This window comes from Calidris pugnax, unplaced genomic scaffold (genome assembly GCF_001431845.1).
Source record: "Calidris pugnax isolate Ruff unplaced genomic scaffold, ASM143184v1 scaffold39, whole genome shotgun sequence".
In the NCBI taxonomy this organism is placed as follows: Eukaryota; Metazoa; Chordata; class Aves; order Charadriiformes; family Scolopacidae; genus Calidris; species Calidris pugnax.
The window spans coordinates 7,792,727-7,812,537 of record NW_015090828.1 but is presented as its reverse complement, the minus strand read 5'-3'; the positions used below and the strand labels follow the sequence as shown (position 1 = coordinate 7,812,537).

At 36.2% G+C, this 19,811-nt stretch overlaps 1 protein-coding gene across 3 annotated transcripts in view; it reads left to right on the top strand.

The window, feature by feature from the left end:
* The window catches only part of HERC4 (HECT and RLD domain containing E3 ubiquitin protein ligase 4), a 40,893-nt gene extending 22,821 nt beyond the window's left edge, over positions 1 to 18,072 (top strand). For 2 of the 3 annotated variants that reach the window (XM_014940521.1, XM_014940520.1), the window contains exons 11-26: positions 459 to 583; positions 1,114 to 1,173; positions 1,704 to 1,815; positions 2,156 to 2,345; positions 3,417 to 3,589; positions 5,477 to 5,593; positions 8,186 to 8,209; positions 8,716 to 8,814; positions 10,253 to 10,420; positions 10,544 to 10,687; positions 11,576 to 11,742; positions 12,568 to 12,634; positions 12,843 to 12,925; positions 14,918 to 15,101; positions 15,690 to 15,792; positions 16,701 to 18,072. In XM_014940521.1, the coding sequence (XP_014796007.1) occupies positions 459 to 583; positions 1,114 to 1,173; positions 1,704 to 1,815; positions 2,156 to 2,345; positions 3,417 to 3,589; positions 5,477 to 5,593; positions 8,186 to 8,209; positions 8,716 to 8,814; positions 10,253 to 10,420; positions 10,544 to 10,687; positions 11,576 to 11,742; positions 12,568 to 12,634; positions 12,843 to 12,925; positions 14,918 to 15,101; positions 15,690 to 15,792; positions 16,701 to 16,909 (2,025 nt within the window). In that variant the 3' untranslated portion in view covers positions 16,910 to 18,072. The remainder of the gene's footprint in view (positions 1 to 458; positions 584 to 1,113; positions 1,174 to 1,703; positions 1,816 to 2,155; positions 2,346 to 3,416; positions 3,590 to 5,476; positions 5,594 to 8,185; positions 8,210 to 8,715; positions 8,815 to 10,252; positions 10,421 to 10,543; positions 10,688 to 11,575; positions 11,743 to 12,567; positions 12,635 to 12,842; positions 12,926 to 14,917; positions 15,102 to 15,689; positions 15,793 to 16,700) is intronic. The other variant, XM_014940522.1, reaches the window with a different exon arrangement.
* Positions 18,073 to 19,811: the final 1,739 nt, after the last annotated feature.

Below are 19,811 nucleotides of genomic sequence, written 5' to 3'. Positions count from 1 at the left end.
ATGCAGTAAAAACATGATTCATTGTCAGAGGAGTCTGATGGAAGTGATGCTGTCCAAAAAATGGAATAGCTTTTCTGTGTATGCTCACAGCCTGGCAGTGAGCTAACGGGCTCGTTGTGACTAGGGAGAAGAGATGCTTGCTACTCTCGTGCAAAGCTTGTTTAGTGTTCACCTTCTAGAAGAGTACTTGTATGTTTAGGGAGTTTGCCATGAAGTAATCTGTGGTGTGAATCAACACACTAATCTAGATGGTTTTAGTGTATGCTCTGCTTTCATAGTGAACACAGAACTGCTAGAATCTGGTAAGTGTATCTTTGTGTTTATTTCACAGCAGTAGTCTGTGTAGGCAAATTGTCAATCAAAGAATAGGTAAAGAGCTCAGCTGCAGGACTGATTTTTTTTTTTTTCTGGAAATCAATTTCGTGTGCCTGATTCTTTACGCTTTCTTTAAAACTTAGAACATGGTGCCACCAGATGATTTTAGGTGTCCTGACTTTTTGAAGCAGATCTGGACTGTGAATGAAACATTTATTCAAAGATTGCTAACTTTCCCATCTGGAAGGCTTCCCGTAGAGATAGCCAAGTAAGTGATGTTGAGGAAAGAAGTTGTCTTTTATAATTTTATTTATGAACTGGGCATTAATGGGGTTTTGTATGTACATAGCAAAGGTATTTTTAATTGCTGATTTAGTTACATACAGAGCTTTTGCTGTGCTTTTATTGTCATGCTAGTTTAGATCCTGTAGTCTGTGTCATCTTTCACAGTTTAGATGACTATACAAGATTAAAGTTAAGGATCTAGTTGCACTTTTAAAAATAACAGTAAGAAATGTAAAGAAATATGAGAACAACTCCAAGATTATTGCTTCTACTTTATTAAAGGAGGTTGCAAAGAAATTAAAAACAAATTCCAAGACTTGCTTTCACTTGCAGTGTTGTAAGCATCGAGTCTTGACTTGGAGGTTTTATTTAGTGTTGTTTAGTCTTATTAAAGTCAGAGTACCATCCTTTGTACAGTGTAATTTATTAGGGATTAAATACAGTGTTTTTTAATTGCAAATGCTAATTTGTAAAAATAAAATAAATGTGTCTTATTTCGTATGACAATTCCAGTGAAATTGATGGAACATTCTCCTCAGCTGGGTGCCTGAATGGGAGCTTTTTGGCTTTGAGGTAAGTGGTCAGGCTTTTAAGCCATTATTCCTGTGAACAGAATTAATGGTGGTTATCTTCCTGGTGTCTCTTGTTTCAACTCTAACACCTTCCCCGTATTTCCATACCTTACTGTTATTTTGATGCCTGCCTTTTAAATTTGTAGCTCTTTTACTGCCATATGGTTTGTCAGCTGGCCCAAATGCAGTGTGTGTTCTGCTGGTCTTGGGAAGTGTGTGCCTCCTGGCTGCTACCACGTAAGCCAGAAAAACTCATCCCTTCTTAGCCACAGGTTATATATCATACAAGGGGAATATATTGCATGGGCTGTTTTAGATCCTGGTGTTTTAACATGATTGCCTTGCGGTTAGAGAAGATTATTTTTTTCAGTTGCTTCAAAGGTCATGTAAGAAATGGAAGTCTGATACTGTGATCTCTCACATTTTAATTCCGTAGTAGGCGAGGCTAAAAATTCAAGGTCAAAGAAATTTTTGAGTTGCCGAGAATACAGAATTCAGTCTTTTTCTCTGTATTTTTTTTTCTCGCTGCAGCAATGATGATCATTACAAAACCAGTGCTAGATTCTCAGGGGTTGACATGAATGCTGCTAGACTACTATTTCACAAACTTATACAGCCTGACCACGTTCATATATCACAACAGGTTTGTGCTGCATGTTTTCCTTGTTTAGACTTATCTTTCTGTGTTATACCTATTCAGAAAAACTATCATTATACTTGGTCTGACCCTTTAAATCACTTTCTTTACTCAATAATATATCAACTGCAAATATGTAAAACTGTTGTGCTGTGCCAATTAGGTAACACATCAGCATATTGTATGTGTCTGTATTGTAATATTTAATATACTTTTTTTTTTCTAAATGTGTAACAGTCTAATTTAAACTCTTGATGATTGTTTTCTAGGTTAATTTTATCTAGATGGGCATTTGTTTGAATTCACAATTACATTAGAATAAACTGAATTTTATGATGTGCTGTAGGTGGCAGCTAGTTTGGAAAAGAACCTTATTCCCAAATTGACCAGCTCCTTACCAGACGTTGAAGCTTTGAGGCTGTATCTCACTCTACCAGAATGCCCACTGATGAGTGATGCAAACAATTTCACAACGTTAGCTATTCCTTTTGGAACAGCTATTCTGAACCTAGAAAGAGCTCCTCTGAAAGTTCTTGGTAAGAAATTGAATTCTCTACTGTTAAAACTAAGAATCTCCAGATTAAAATGTATAGAAATTCCATCAGTGAAGACCTGGTCTCGGCAACATCTACTGGGTATTTCTAGTTCTCTAGAATTCTCCACTAGGAAGATTAAGGGTTAGCATTGCTTGATACGTAGGAAAACACCTATTCTGTTGCTTCTGGGTGAGTTAATTGGCCATCCATATGAATTCATCTGGTATTGTAATTTTTGGAATGATTTCATTTGGGAGGCATTAAACTGTGTAGTTCAGTGTATTTGATATGTGTCTTTGTGCTTTAAAGTGAAAATGATGTGGTCAGACAGCTAACAAGCTCTAAGCAATTTACAGAAGTGATGCAGAGCAGATGTTAAATTGCCTTTGTTTTGACTACAACACCTGTTTTGTTTCTTCTGAGAGATTCATGTTTTCTCTCTGATCCTAAGTTGTGGTCTAAGAATAGCTCTATTTTTTTAAGTCTGCTTCCTTACACCTTCTTATTGTGACTCCTGTCACCTGAAATTCAGCTTAAAGTGTTGAAGTTTTAAGTTATTTCCTTTTTAATTTGTATCTTTTTGAGAGGGTGCTTTCCTCTTCATTATTTTTTGCCTTGTAACCCATTTCTTGTGTTTTTTAGTAGTTTTTGGTGAGAGTAAAGAGCTTGTCTGCTGTAAAGGAAAGCAAACTGTTTCTTTGAACTGGGGTTATTTTTTTGTGTGTTGCTTCACTTTCCATTGCGATCAGGACCGTTTGCTTAAGTCAGAGTTTCAGGATTTGAGTTATCTGGTTTTATGTCAAAAGCTATTTCTTGATACTGTTGCGTGCTCTGGGTGAACAGCCTTTATTTAAAGAGTTATTGTGTATAGAGGTTTTATTATTTATGTAAAGAGTAGTGTGGTGTTTAAAAGTCTGCACCGCTCTTGCTGTGTCAAACTTTTTTTTTTTAAAGTCTTTGGTAACTGACAAGTATGCTTTCTTGCAAAACTTATTTTTTAGTTAGAAGAATAGCATAACGTAATGTTGTTGTGACAAGTACTAAGTTGGTGTGTTCACCATTTGTTGACAGAAAATTGGTGGTCTGTACTTGAACCTCCGTTATTCCTCAAGATAGTGGAACTCTACAAGGATGTCGTAGTCCACCTCTTGAAGTTGTGCAAGATTGGTGTTCCAGCTTCTGAAAGAAGAATACTTACCAATTTTCTACACACGGCTTTCAGAGTTCTGGAAATACTGCATAGAGTATGTTTACATCAATTTTAAGCAATTACTTATCTATTTGTTTTTGTCAGCATCTGTGTACTGTAGAGCTGTTAGAAGAAGCTAGTTATTAAAGTGTTTTAAATAGTTAAACTTGCACCTACAGAGATATCTGTAGTTGTTCCATGTGGACCAATGAACCATTGAAATTCTGGGTTCCAGTCTGACATGGTGATGGAATTACCCATTTTCTTGGGGACACACACTGACCCAGTCAATTGCATCTGTGAGGGTACATTGGAAAGAATTGCCTCTTAAGCTTGAAATGGTAGCAAGTAACATCACAAATGGAAAATAAGAGCAAGCTGTATTTTGAACAGGAAAGATCTGCACAGTTAACCAAGACAAACATTTATTTTCTGATTTGTTTATTCCATTTGTTAGTATTTTAACTTAATTCATGGAATCTATTGAATTTATGAACTTTGAATGAAAGTAGCCTAAATCTTTTGGGGGAGCCAGACTATGCACATCACAGTGCATTATCTAAGGCTGATGAGGTTTCCCCTCCCACCCCCTCTTTTTTTTTCCTTTAGTTTATTCTGGTCCTATGGCATTTTCTGTTTATAGGCTAAAAGCATTTTAGGCATTCCTTAAGGTGCTGGTCAAGTGCTGTGTTTGTACGATCCAGCAAAATGGGCACAGGTGTCTAAACTGGGCCTTTGTGTGCTGTACATCACAGCCCTCTGCCCCAAGCTGTCAGAAATTAATGAGAAAAGAAAGAATGGAAAAAATTTCTGCTTTGGAAGTTGGAATTCCTATGCTATGGTTTGCTCAGTTTGTTTTTATTCTTTATGGAGACCATCAAATTAAGGCTGGGAGCAAGGCTGCCTAGTAACGATCTTGTGTTAGAAGTGCTAGATGTCTGTTAGGGATTCCCATATGGAAAGCTGTTGGTATATAATAAATTATTATTTTGCTGACTTTAGAACTTCTGTCACTGCTTAGGCTTACAGTAGCTGTAAACCTTAACAGATGAAGTTGATTTTAAAATCTTAGAGCCTTGTAAGTAATTGTGGAATTGTTAAGTGCTCTCTTAAATTCCAATTTTTTTCAAAACTCAGCTTTGACTACTATGTAGCTACATTGTAGAAATAGTTAAATTTGTACCTACCCTGCTGCCCAGCTGTTTATGTTCATAAAATGGGCAGACATATCTGAGGTGTTTCACTGATTAAGTATCTGGTGGCTTTGGGGGCAGAGGGGAGGGGGAAGGAGATGTTTGAGAGAAGTAGACTTAGATTATCTGGTTATAAAGACAGAATTAGGGATCTTGCTGTTCTGGCTGTTAATGGTGCTTGAAAGTCCTTGGGAAAAGAAGTGTGTGTTAGGTAAGTGTGGATGCTTTTGGATTAAAATTATACTGAAGAGAAAAGCCTTTATGTAAAAAGTTATTTTTCCACGTCTCTCTAAGCTTAATGTTTAATGTTTTTTTTTAATGTCTGGTAAAGGGTAATAGAGGTAGTGTTCATATTGTAATTAAAAACAGAGTTCTTGAATCATAGTTCTTAAACTTGTGCAAATATAGGAACGAGTATTTGCTGCATTGTGTGTGTGAATATGTGTATTCATCACTGGTCCTAGGAGATCGTATGATGTTCCAAAGCGGCAGCACTGTATTATTTGATGCTGTATGCTCAGCTAATCTTATTTTTCTTTGCATCTTTGAGATATTCTGAATAATCCACGTATCTATGTCTTTAACACTGTATTTTGCATTCTTGTAGGTACTGTTGTTGATCTAGATTTATTTTATTTTTTTTTAGTAGCTGGGTATCTGTGGCTGATATATCAAATACTTGAAAAACATAGAAAATGACCTTTTGGAAACTGTTATGCAAAGTATATAAATAAATTGTGCTTCTTTAGGTAAACGAAAGAGGACAAGTTATACAGTATGACAGATTTTACATCCATGAGATACAAGATCTGATAGATATCAGAAATGACTACGTCAACTGGGTCCAGCAGCAGGTATTCGGAATGGTAAGTTGGTTGGGTTTTGTTTGGGTTTTTTGTGGGTTGCCCCATGTGGGGTTTTTTTGTTATTCTTTTTTTCCCTTTAAAAGCCTGTAGATTCTCTAAATACTGGCGCTTTCTTTTCATAAAAATATTTTCACAAATCAGTGGTGCTGAACAGATTTATCTTACATCAGGCACGAGCTAAGGAAGAATTGTTGAATAGGTGTGTTTCCTGTAGGGTGTCATTCTTAGGACTGACACTGTTCAACATTTCGATCCATCAAGTAAAAAGTGATTGAGAATGCTGTCGTTTGAGACCTGCCATGTCAAAAAAAGCTAGGAGAGTGATAATTCATGACAGGAAAACATCCAGAATAACCTGAATTGCTATATAAGATAGGTTCAGTCAATGAGAAAGCTGAAACTGTCTTGGAAAACTAAGTCTAGAAGCATAATAGGGAGTTACAGAGGACAGATAACTAACATAGTTTTCTACTTTGAGTATAGCAACAAGAGCTGAGATAATTAATTCCTGGATCTGTAAACAGAAGAGTGGTAAGTGGGAGTAAATTAATGACTGTGCAGAGAATTAGTGAGTTGGATAGGATTTTGCCACACCGTTCTTTGACTTATGCTTTAAAAAAATATTAAGTAAATTAATATGCTTTCTCTAGGCACCCAAATTTAACTTTTTTGCAGCAGTACCTGGAGGGTCCTGAACATGGGAGATGTAGTTTTGCTGTACTTTGTGAATACAAAGCAAGTGACACTGTCTACCAAAAAATTCAGATTGCAATGTAAAACAACAACAGCAGGGAGGCTGGGGAGCAGAAAGAAATGATGAGTCAGTATTGGCGGTCACGACAGACATTTGTTTTAGCCAAGCTTGTCTGAAAGAAATAACCAGCCTGGTTTGGGCAGCTATGAGGGGGGCTGTACTAAATGAGATGTAGAAGCTAGCGATGAGCATTGCAGGGCCTTGGAAGCAGAGAGTGGCTCTATATTTGGAACAGGGAAGAGTATGCCAGGGAAGGGTACAGAAGTGATGGAATTTAAAAGATTATGACCTTCGCATGCTTTAAATGGATGTAAAAACACCCAAATTGCATATGTCATGATTGGAGAAGATAATAGTGAATATGGGAAAATGAGAGCTGGAAAATTGCTTTGTAATGAAAGTCTTAAGCTTGTTAATTAAGTCACAAGATTGAGCAGTAGCTTGACATTACTGAGAAAATACTAGATACTGAATTTCCCTTTAATCATCATCATTTTGTCATGTATTTGTGCAGTTTCAAGTTCAGCAGAGAAAGTTATTTTGATTTATTACAGGACTGAAAGAAATTCCATGGCCTTAGATCTCTTTCATAAATGGTTTTGATGGCCTTGCCCTGCCTTCATGTTCACTAGTTTCCTGTGTTCTTGCTTTTAAAATGATAAGAAGCCCTACTTGCCTATTGAACCTGTCGTAATGAATCAAATTTGTTTTGCTAATGTAACTTTTATTGTCATAACTTGAGGCAAAACTGTTTGCTTGGTTCTTTAATTAAAACGTGGAGAGAAAAATGTAGAAGAAAAGAGAATTTCTGAAGTATTCAGAGTATTCTCAGAGAGAAACTTGGAAGAAAAAGCTTTAATTCTTTCAACAACAGAAAAATGAGTGGGGAAAACCTGAAGATACTAAATGATGAACTATTGATTTGAAGAGGTGTTTTTGAGATACAGATTAAAGAAGTTGAGAAAAATGTATGAATTAGGAATAAATAATAGTAGATACAGTAGCAGTACAAAATTGCATAAATCTGTGACAAATTGGGTACTCAAATCTGATGTTTACTGTAGGAATTGGGGACAGAGATAGAAAGGAAAGCGTTCTGGTCATCACTTTCTGTGACCCGTGGATGTCTACATATTTGACTTTTCATATATACGTAGTCAGATTTAAAAGTTATTAGTTTGTCATTACCTTTTCTTCTTTTTCTGTTTTCTGCCTGCTGGATGGAAACAAACTTAGCTTTCGGGGGGGGATAGGAGGGATAACGTAGCACCAGAGGGATAACTTAGCACACTTTCTTAGCACAGCTGATGTAGCTCACTGTGGAAGTCTCCACACAGCCCCAGCCATATGTATTGGTCTCTCTCAAATTTCAAGAGTCAATTGCTTTTCTCATGACACATCTTATCAGAGAACCAAATGATTCATGAGACTTTATCATAAAGTGGTAGGGGTCTTTTATATGTATAAATTTTTATTCATTAAAAATGTTTTGCATTTAATTTGACGTGTTTACAGTCATTTGAGAATGAAAATATGTAGGTAAATGCAAATGTCACTTATTAGTGTATGGAACTAAACATCTAAAATGTTTGATTTTTTGCATCTAAGATAATGATACTTTAATGGTCCTTTTTTAAAAGACTGTTGAAAGTCATGGTTGTATTTGGTAGATTAATTAGAATGTTTATGGTTGATATTTATTTCTCAGTAAACATTCTTTTGGGGGGGAAGATGTAGATAAATCTTTTAATTCTACATCAGAGGTGAATAATTAATGCAGACACTAATGCTGCTTTTTCATCTTAATTATTGCTACCTTTGTGCAAATGCTGTCATAGGATGTCAACCATGGATTAACTGAGGTAAGATTGGTTGCAATCTGATTTCTTTTGCAGAATGTAAGGAAATCAGAAATATGAATGTCGAGGATTGTCTGATGTGTTGTATTCAGAGTAAAGCTTTAAATTAGCATGGCTGTAATTTGAAAAGGTTTTTGTGGGGCAAAAATATGTAATTCTTTGTATTGCAAATTCAGAGCAGCATTTGAAGACAAGGACTATTTTGATGATATCTACTGGCCGTAATAAAAGTTCTGAAATTAAAGTGTACTGAGAGTGCTGTTTGTGTGTGTTTTGGTTTTTTGTTTGTTGTTTTTTTGTTCTGGGTTGGTTTTTTTTTTGGCTGAAGTACTAAGTAACTGAAAATCTACTTAATTTTCCTAAAATGCTTTGTCCTGCGTTGACAATTAGTAAAGATTTCTTTCTTTCTAGTAAAGTAGATTTATTAAATGAGTACTATTGCAGTGGTTTCTTTAACCATGATTGTGGTTTTAAATAAGCAGATATATGACATGTTTTTTTTGTTCTAGTTAACAGATATTCCTGTTACAATTTGCACATACCCATTTGTATTTGATGCCCAGGCAAAGACAACTCTCCTACAAACAGATGCAGTCATGCAGATGCAGGCAAGTGTCTCAGTTTTTAATGTTAGGAAATTTATTTATTTTCTTAAGTTGGGTGTCTAGGGGGGTTGTGATTAGTGTTGGACTTTGCAGTGTTTTTTGTTTGGTTTTTGTTAAACTATATAATCTCTTCTCCATGAGAGAGGGATGTAGTTTTGATCTCGGAGTATGTATGTGACAGAAGCTAGTGGTTCTGTGGGCTTGGGATCTCATTAAAATTAGATTATTTAGTAATTGCATAAATTTCTAAGGAACTTATTTTCCTTTCATTAATGAGATGCCTGTTGTGAGGTGTTAACCTGTAGCACAGGTGTGTGGAGAAAACAACCAACCAACCAAAAAACCCCCCAAACTCCACATACACCACAAAAAGGCCCCAAACCAGACCACTACCCCCAACCCAAAACCAACCCCACCTCCCATGTGAGCAGGCTTCTAGTGATGGGGGTGTAGAGCCTGGAGCTGGAAGTCTATCTTGTTAGAAGCAGCAGCCAGTTACTTTTAATTTCTTATCTTGCTAGGACTTAGGAGCTAGTGCTGTTATGATGTGATGCGGTGAGCTATACCTTTGTTCGATGTTTGGAATTTTTTTAAAAACAAATATAATCCATACCTGTCCAGTTGCTGTAAAGGTATAATGAATCATATTCTTAAAAAGGGATGGAAGAATGAAAGGAGGCTACTGCAAAAGTAACACCAATAAAAACATCAGCCACTCCCCCTATGTTTATAATGTTTAATGTAATAAAAGTTACTGTTCTGAGTCTGAAATTAAGCAGAAGAGATAAGTTATGCACAAGTTATGGGCTCATGTAGAAAAATACTAGCTTGCTGTTGTAGTTCATAATAAACATAGTTTCTTATGCCTTTAAAAATATACATACACAGTCAATGCCAACATTTGATGAGTTCAGGGAGGGAAACGATCACATTGAACGCTTCTGTCAAAAATGTTAAATAGTATTAAACCACACAAAGTGGCTTTCAACAGTTCTTTGCCATATTCAGAACACTTGCAATAGTATTTTGGTTTTGAACAGTTGTAGTACAAAAATTCTAATACAAATGAAACAGATGAACAAACTGCTTTTCGTTGTATAAATTAGTTCTAAATGGATGTTTTCATGGCAGATTTGTATTAAACAGCTTACTTTTCATTAGGTGAAGCGCAGGGGCTGTTTTGTTATCCAAAGTATTTTGACTGGAATGTTGAAAACTCTATTCTAAGACTTCCCTGAACGTTGGCATTGATAAGGCTAATGGGTAAAGGCAAAATACTTCCTGAGATAAAAGGAATATGAAGCAAATTTGGGCAAATTCAGTAGTTCTCATAATAGCTATTCCCATTCATGTCTTCTGCACTTTTTAAGACAAGACTGATGGACATTTGACAGGAATCTTATGTCACCTACTGACACTTTCACTTTGTTTTTTTTCCCAGATGGCTGTTGATCAGGCTCACAGGCAGAATTTGTCTTCTTTCTTTCTGCCAGTATATGAATCTGTCAACCCATGCCTGATACTAATGGTACGAAGAGACAATATCGTAGGAGATGCTGTGGAAGTCCTAAGGAAAACAAAGAATGTAGACTACAAGAAACCACTCAAGGTATTATCAGTACCTGTTGCTCAAAGTGTTTTTCACTGACGTGCAAGTAATTGAGAATACTTTTGGAGAAATCTTGTTTCACAATTGTTTGTAATTCAGTTAACATTGAATTGTGTCTTTCAGGTTATTTTTGTAGGGGAAGAAGCTGTTGATGCTGGAGGTGTGCGCAAAGAATTTTTTTTACTCATCATGAGGGAGTTGCTAGATCCCAAATACGGAATGTTCAGGTATTATGAAGAGTCCAGGCTGATCTGGTTCTCTGATAAGGTAGGGTGTGATCTATAGTCATCAATTTTCTTTTACCTTACAATATTTGTATTAATAATGTATGAACATAGGAGTCTGTGGTAGCTTTTTTTCGAGAGGAGAAGCTGAAATAAGTATTCTCAAAAAAATGTTTATTTTTGTCATTGTTAGATCAAAACTTTCCCTTTCAGTTTTTCCCTGTTCCTCACTTCTTACCAGTTATCCCCAGCCCAGACAAGTTTAGTGGGAAGAAGTGCCAGCCAGAGTAAACTGATTCCAAGAGCAGAATGAGTAAATCAAGATGGCAGGAAAAAAAAAGTATCTAGCAGTAGCATATTGAGCAGGTTTTTCTGTGTTCAGTCACATTTATGGGTCCATTTTGTAGGTGGTCTTCTGGTCATGCTTTCTTGGAAGTTTTGATCATTGATATTTTAGTCCTCTTTCAGAGAAAACCACTGACGACAGTGGCTATGTCACAAATACCTGAACATTAACATTTCCACAGTTGTCTTTTAAGCCATGGCTATTAACTCCGACTGAGTCAACAATGAGCTCCTCCCTCCTCCTCTACAAAATTTTTTTAAAAATTGACATATATTTAAGCAGTGAATAGTGCAATAGTAAGTCACTGACTGACAATAGTTGCAATACTTACAGCATGTCCCTTGTAACACAAAATATGTTGTATCAGCTTCTTTTTTTAAAGTAGAAAGAGTTCTGTTTCCTTGGATTTCAGTCTCTCTCAGCTGGCTAAAACTTCATCCAGTTTTCCTCAGTGCTTAATGGATACGTAGTTAAGAAAAATATAAATGAAACTTGCTCAGATTATGTAGCACTGTATACTTTTTTCTGAACTCTGCACAATTAACTTCTTTATTTTAAACCATCTTGTCTGTTTTCTGTTCTTAGACCTTTGAAGACAGTGACTTGTTTCATTTGATTGGTGTTGTCTGTGGACTAGCAATATATAATTTTACTATTGTAGACCTTCATTTCCCTTTGGCTTTGTACAAAAAGCTATTGAATAAGAAGCCATCCCTGGATGACTTGAAAGAGTTGATGCCAGATGTTGGCAGGTAAGCAAGAAAGAAAGAGGAACGATACTAAAAATTAATTTTAATTCAACCTATTCCTTTAAGAACATAAAGAAAATGTGTTATTTTCACACTTAGAGGATAAACAGCTCAGAGTAACCCATATCCGTTATGTCATTTGAGAAAGGATGCATGCTATTCTTAAACACCTGCTTCTAAATGCTTGTATTTGTGTCTTCTGTTTTATTTTCCTACAAGAATTTCAGGGGAAAGTAGCATTTGAAATTCAAAAATTTTGAGTTTTAGCTGTTAATTTTTAAGTCTAAGCATGGACATAATTTTAGTTCTGAACAGCTTGTTTAGTTCCTCAAGGAAATGTTTTTGCTTATTTCGTAAACAAATACATGCTAAATATCTGCCCTTGTAGGGATTGGAATAGCACTGGCAGGTAGGAGGGTCAGATGAGGGGAAGTGGATGTTAGATTGCCCCAGCATTGTGAATGCTAAAAGCTTTCAGAGATTCAAGGAGAAATCACACAAGTTAATGGGAGAGCCCATCAGTGGTTATTAAGTACTCATCAGCCCTGGTTTGGGAATCCCTCAGCTGAAGACTAGGGTATGAATCTTCTCTTTTCACACCTGGAGATAATCAAAAGGAAATAACACTACAAGTAATAGCAAAACAGTCACTTGAGATTTCCCAACACTGCACAAGGTGCAACTCAATGAGCTAATAAATGAAGTAACAGAAATTTTTATTTTATTTTATTTTTCAAACCAGAATGATCAAAGCATAAAGACTACTTCAGGAAAATTAAGTTCATCTTTCTTTCCACTGGTACAAATAGGTTGTAACTTATTTTGCAGGGGAATGCAACAGTTACTGGACTATCCAGAAGATGACATAGAAGAAGCATTTTGTCTTAATTTTACTGTAAGTTTCATGTAGTGCTTGACATACTACTTACCAAGCTCATACCATCTGTTATAACTGCTTCTGTTGGGGTGTTTGAGCAGCAGCATCCACTCCTGATTCCTATGAATTTTAGCATCTGTGTCTGCTGTTCTTGTTAGCAAAGTGGTGGGAAGAAGTACTCTGCTCAATAAATAAGATTTATACTATTTCTGTTTGTTTTAAATAGATCACTGTGGAAAATTTTGGTACAACAGAAGTTGAAGAGCTTGTTCCTAATGGTGCTGACACTCCCGTAAACAAACAGAATAGGTGAGTTTTGTGGGTTACAGGGTAGTTCAATGTTGCTGTCTCCTTTGGGAATGTAACTGGGCTGCTATAAATATGCTTTGCCAAGTTGTTACACTGATGTTGGAGGCAAAACTACTTTGGTTGGTTTTCCAAGCTGTTCTCCTGTGTGTTGTTAAAGTAGCTGTTGTATTTAAGGATTTGTCAGCTGTGGAGAGATACCTAATTTTACTAGGAGTGTGTAATACTTTTTTTTTCATTTTGAACTTATGCGTATTTTGCAGCTCTTTAGGGCCCATTTTGACTACATGGTGTTCATTTTATAAGATTAAAAATGGCTATGGTTCTGCAGGAAGTTATGTATAATTGGAATTTAGTGGAAACTATTCAGGAATGAGTAGGTAGGAATGAGGGAGAAATGAGTAGGTAGGAATGAGGGAGAAAATCTACCTCTGGGCATGTTCCTTGAGGGCAAATGTTTTGGACGACATTTTCTGTAGCGCTACGTCTGCTGTAGAGGAAAGGGTAGTGACAGAAGATTCTGAGGGTATCATAAACCCACACAAAGCCATGTGCAGGGACAGTACCTCCCACAATGGAGTGATTCTTACCCTCCTGACTTATCCTGCTGTTAACAACTGCCTGGAGCTGTCTCACTTATTTTTTTTTTATTTTTATTTTTCCAGTCCTCGGCTCATAGCTGAGGATTTGTGATACTCTATCTTCAACATGATAGCTTTTAAGTTCTCTGGTGGTGTTTGGTAATCTGTCACAAAGTGACAATAAATTGGGAGTTGAATTATGAGAGAAGTTTTGGGGTGCCCATGCCCATGCATCCCATTCGCTGCACTGCTGTCACCAGTTGTCTCGCCGCAATGAAGAATTCCTGTTTCTCCAGATACAAATATTCCATGATGCTTTATATTATCTTATTAATTAACATAGAGTATTAAAATGCTTATTCGTATACATAGTACACATGCATAAATAGTGCTATTTAATTAACATAGGGTACAATAATGCTAATTATTTTATTACTATGAATTTTCTCTGGAGCAGGCTTTCCTTCCACTGTTAATATTACATGAGTTACCTGCCTCCCTGCTAATTACGTAGCGTGCATAAAATAGGTTATCTCATTGAGGTCTGGAAGAAGAGGAATGCAATTCACCACTCATCTCAGTATTTTTTATTCAACAAATTTAATGAATGCATCATCAAAATATGTTTAGATGATTCTTTAAATAATTGGTGATGTCATTCAAACCCTGTGCCTTTTCACAGAGAAAGTATGCTGGTGGGATAACTGTAATCTGTAACCGAAGTCCTCTGCCAGTGTAGTAATGAACCGTGTTAAATAGGATTGATTTAAATGTCAATTAAAGAAAAATATCATAAATGCTGTATCATATCAAGGAATTTTACTTTCCCCCCAAGTGGTGGAAGAAGGAGCTTCCAACGAGATATGAGAGCTCTCTTCTTATATGAAGCACAGATAACAGGCTGTCAGTTTTTCATTGTCCTAGCTCCTTTGCACTGATCTTTCTACTGTATAGGACTCAAATGTTTGCTTGAAGTTGATTTGCATTTTCAGTGCAGATATGGGAATCTTTTTAATTAAAAAATACAACAGCAAAATTGACTAGTTGATTTCAGGACACTGCATGTAACTTAAAGCTTATTGCCATTCAGACTGGTTCACTGCAATGCATACAAATAAGAGAAGTGTTTATAGTACCTGAAATAAATAACACTGTTACTGTTTTTCTGTTGCACGTTAGGGACTCTGTCTTGGGGGCCATGGAGGGGAAATAAGTTTATGTTCCATTTTCATTGAGGTTATCTTCACTGGGGTTGTAACATGAAGCAGAGCATTTATTATATTAGGATCCTTTTTGCTTAACTTGCAATGTGTTCTCTACAGAAATGGCTGCTCTTTTATTGATAGAAGGGTGAGGTACTTTTTTTTTTTCTTCCCCTCTTCTTAACATGATTCTTTTATTCTTCTCTGTACAGGCAAGATTTTGTAGATGCATACGTGAATTACATCTTCAATAAATCTGTGGCTTCCTTATTCAGTGCATTCCATACAGGCTTCCACAAAGTATGTGGGGGTAAAGTTCTTCAGCTCTTCCAGCCCAGCGAGTTGCAGGCAATGGTGATTGGGAACACTAATTATGATTGGAAAGAACTGGAGAAGGTAAGAACCACAGTTAGCTATTTGTTTCATATAGTTTTAATTTCAAGATGCAAAAGCAAAATCTTGCAAGTGTCCTTTTGAGCTCTGTTTTAATGGATGTGACTTCCAGCCTTGATTCAATTGACTGCATGAGTGAGGAACTTTTTTTAGAATGTCAGTGAATTGAGATACTAAAATATTATTTACCTTCCTGCTCCTTATTTCCCATCTATTTTCTGAAGAAAATCAAACTTAGAAGAAGAGAGAGGAATTAAAATCCACAAAACTAAAAGGCAGCTGTATGTGATGGATTATATTAGAAAGGGGGAAGTGAACAAAATGCACACAGTTAATAAAAAGTCAATATTTTTGATTGCCAAAACTCACCGTGGGACTTTCTCATTTATTGGGACTGAAAATGCTTTGGAGTACAGGCATTTGCCCATTTAGTTCAAGTCAGACCAACCAGCTGAAGAAAATTGACCAAGGAAAGCAGTAAGAAGTCACTTGCAGTGTCCCTTTACACAAACCACATCCATTCTGCTGTAATGTCTCATTATCCTACTAGTTGTATGTGCGAACAGTAACCTAATTTCATGCTCATTTTAGAATACAGAGTACAAAGGAGAGTACTGGGCAGACCATCCTACAATTAAGATATTCTGGGAGGTTTTTCATGAGTTGTCTTTGGAAAAGAAGAAGCAGTTTTTGTGTAAGTATTGGCAACTGCTTTGCAGAAGTTGCTCACTGTCATTTCAGGCTCTGGCTATAAGAGGGCAGAAGTAAGTATTTGTCTAAAATTGTGATTAACTGTATATGGAAGAAAAAAATCATAGTAGGAGGAGTTGATTATGAGCTTGTCTCTGATTTTGCTGGGGTTGTTCTGAGTAGTTCTCGGTGGTGGGTGGTTAGAAGATCACAGTAAACCAGAGCTGCATTTAAAAAGAACAACAACAAAACAAACAACTCAAAAAACCCAACACAGGAAAAGAAAAAAAAAAAAGAAAACCCAACAACTTAAACCCCTAGTGTCATTTTTCTGACAGCTGGGAAATTTTTTTGGTGTTTCGACGTAAGATTCACATCCTCCAGTTTTGTCATTGCACATATATGGAATTTTGGAGTTAAAACAGTATAAATACCTCAAGGTATGAGTAGAAATACATGGAGGGGGAAGTGATGGAAGCTTCCTGTGAATGAGCTTTTGTTGAGACTAGGTTATAGATTAGTTTCCAATTTCTTATTGAACAAAGTTATTTTGTGTATTTACAAGATGCTTGCCAATGCTTGGTAAAGATACAGGCAATAGATTTTAAATAACAAGTTCTTATGCGTGAAAAGCTTCCTGCTTTTTTGTTTGTTTGTCTTTTGATGACTGCTTGGTTTCATATGCTAAAATGAAATGTTTTCCTTTATATATATATGCACACATGTTGTGTTGTAGTTAAGAGTTAATATATGTAAGCTGGAGATTGGGTTAAGTTGTTATTTCCTGTGTTTTTTAAACTTATCTGGAATAATTAAAAAATGCAATTGACGATTACAACTGCATGTATGACACATACAATGTTAGTCTTAAACTGCTTTCAAGACCTTGTTTTGTTTTTTTTTTCTTGGCAGTGTTTCTGACAGGCAGTGATCGTATTCCAATTCTTGGAATGAAGTGTCTGAAACTAGTCATCCAGCCAACAGGAGGCGGAGAATGTTATCTGCCGGTAGCTCACACTTGCTTTAATCTTCTTGATCTTCCAAAATACACAGACAAAGAAACCCTAAAATCTAAGTTGATCCAGGCTATAGATCACTACGAAGGTTTCAGTTTAGTATAACTTCAGAAATGAGAGTTCTGTGTAACATGCGATCATTAAACTGACTTTTTGTGTCTTTCTTGTGGTGGTAAATTCAGTGGATTAAATGATGGAGTTGATAATATAGCTGATTATTTGCAAAAATGTTTGGTGGTACGGTTATTCATGGGAGCCAAAAAACACTTACAAAAGTGAGGTACTGTCTTAATACATACATTCTTGTATAGAACCATGTGGATTTTGCCATCTTACAATAAAAATGAGAGTATTGTGAATGGGAGTCAAGTTTCACTAACATGAATTAACATTTCACCTTATGCAAACAATTTGGCGTGTGAGTGCATGAGAGACTTGCTTAAGTTTTTCAAATCACTTAGTAAGAACATTTAACTTTTTCCCTGATAAATTCACTGGGTAACTTTTCATTTTGTAAATAATAAATTTTTGTGATAAAATCATTATGTTCCAATAGCAGTATGGTTTCTATTGCTTGTAATTGAATATGAGCTTATTTTATGGCTTTTAACAAAAAACTGACTACTCTGATTTCTGAAGATGTATTTTTCTGGTTTGTTTTAAGAACCTTAATAATGAAAGTGATTGTTTAAGAGACATTCATCTTCACAATGTACAATCCATGAAGCAGTCACTTAGTGCCGGTACAAAACTGCATACAATGGCATTTTTAATACGTGGATGGACAAGCTGACTTAATACACGGTTTTATTTTTAAGGACCTGTTGTGTAATTAAGTGGACGCAATTATAAAAGAGGTTAATTTATCATTTGAAACCTCTGCAGCCATATGTCAGGAGTACAGCTTAAAAGAAAAAGATGCACCAGACAGTTGTTGCTGTCAAGAGGTAAAACATTTATTTTTAAATGCTGAAAGCGTAGTTTATGGTTTCTAATAGAATTTTCACTTTTTTCCAGATAAATGCATTTGAAATAACTCTTTAACACTCCCCTCCCCTTTTCTTAAGATTTTATTTTTAGTATAATTGCCCTGAGACGATTGTGCTTAGCTGGACACTTTCAGATTTGACTTTCCTTCTCTGGTTAAATTCCAGATTTTGTGGTGTTAATGCATATGTGACTTGCAGCTGTGAAACAAATATTTATTTTTTTTAGATTTTTAAATGCAGTGAAAAAATTCAAGCGATAATAAAAGACTTGAATGAAAACCTTTGTTGGTTGATGTGTATGGATGCTTGCATCATGCATATTTCTTCAACTGGAGGGCAACTTTTGCATGCATTAAATTGAGGGTACAGTTTGGGTACCAAGATCTCACTTGAAAAGCAGGGAAATTCATTTATTGTAATAAATTGTAGAACATGCCATTTCTGTGCTGGCAGTACATAAACAGTACACTTAAAATCATTCTTTTTTCCTTAACACTGTGTTTTTGCAGCTTTCTCATGGAAATTCTAGTAAATTTTTTGTATGCAGCTCATGTTCCATCTTTTCCAACACTTGTTACCTGGCTGGGAAGTTCTCCCTCTTGTGAAAAAAAAAAAAGAAACCAACAAATGCTAAAGCAACTTGATCTTACTTTGCATGGAAGAAAGAAAAGGAGAAAAGATAAAAAAAAGAAAGAAACCAACTCAGTATACCAGGTAATATTAAAACATTGTTTTTAAACTATGAAACATCAAAATTTCAAAGGCAAATATTCAAAAATTAGGAAGTGCCTACTGTCAAGCTGTTGTCTTAATTTTCCCTTGTGTATCATTACATGATGGAGTGTTGGGGTTTTTTTATTTTTTTTGTGGGATTCTTGCTACGTTCAGGGAACACAGTTGATGGTGTTTGCTGAACAAATAGGGGAGTGTATGGTCAGTTGTGCAGGTCCAAGTCCTATTTAGTGCGTATCATCAAATCCCAGCACTGTATATATGCATTTTCCCTATGGGAGTTCCTGATTTTTGCTATCAATAGGATTTTTCACCAATATCAATCTTAATCTGGAAGATGAGTAATAGCCTTATTCTGTAAGTGAGGGGGTCTGAGACAGAATCCAGGTTGTAGTTACTGAACACTTGGCGGTTTTTTATGCTCAGTTTAGGATGTGCTGGAGAACTTAGATGTCCTCAGTTAAAATGGGCTGAAACTGCTGTGGCAATTAGTTCATGTTGCTGCAGAAGTTTCTCCAGCATCAGTAAGACACATTTAAGAGTCCCTTTCCTCAGGACAGCATTCACCTGAGACTTCTTTTTGCAATTTTGGCCTCAGTTTTATCCATCTCCACAAGAAGCGGCGTTGGGTCCTACAGCCCACGATAGCTCAGTCTGTGCAGTGAGGCAGGTGCTCTGTTGCAGAACGGACGTTGTCTACGTAACAAGGTAGAAGACTTTTATTCACTACTAGATCAATTAACAGTCATATTACTTCTGTTAAAAGGTTTAATACTTTCTGCTAATACTTTCTGCAATGCTTACGTTGCCATTAGTTCTGTTAAATTATAACAACCCCATGAAGGATCTCTACAAAAGCTGCGCGCTTCAGTGTTTCCTCTGGCTGGAAGAAGGTGGGCAGCAGGCAGTGCTTTCTCTTTCTTGAATCAAGTATCATTTTGCATATGGTATTTGATGAGTGCATCATGTAAGAAAGGGGGGGAAAAAAAATATCCATTCTATGCTTAGGTAAAATAGCTGCAGTGTTAATGAAGAAAGCCTAAGGCCTTCCTCCTTGTCAAATCTCCAATTAGTGAGGAAAGCTTGCATGCCACTTTTAAAAAGGGTAATGCAAGCAGCTGGGGGTGGTAGATCGGTCTGCAGTGGGAGCATTTTACAGTTGGCATTTTGGTAAAGACTCTGAATTATCTCTGGAGAATGCTAGTGGCCCTGAGCCACTGTAGAAGTATTAAAGCAGCGAGCCCTGCTCTAGCGTAATGACTTCTTTCAGCACTTGATGGGAGTTA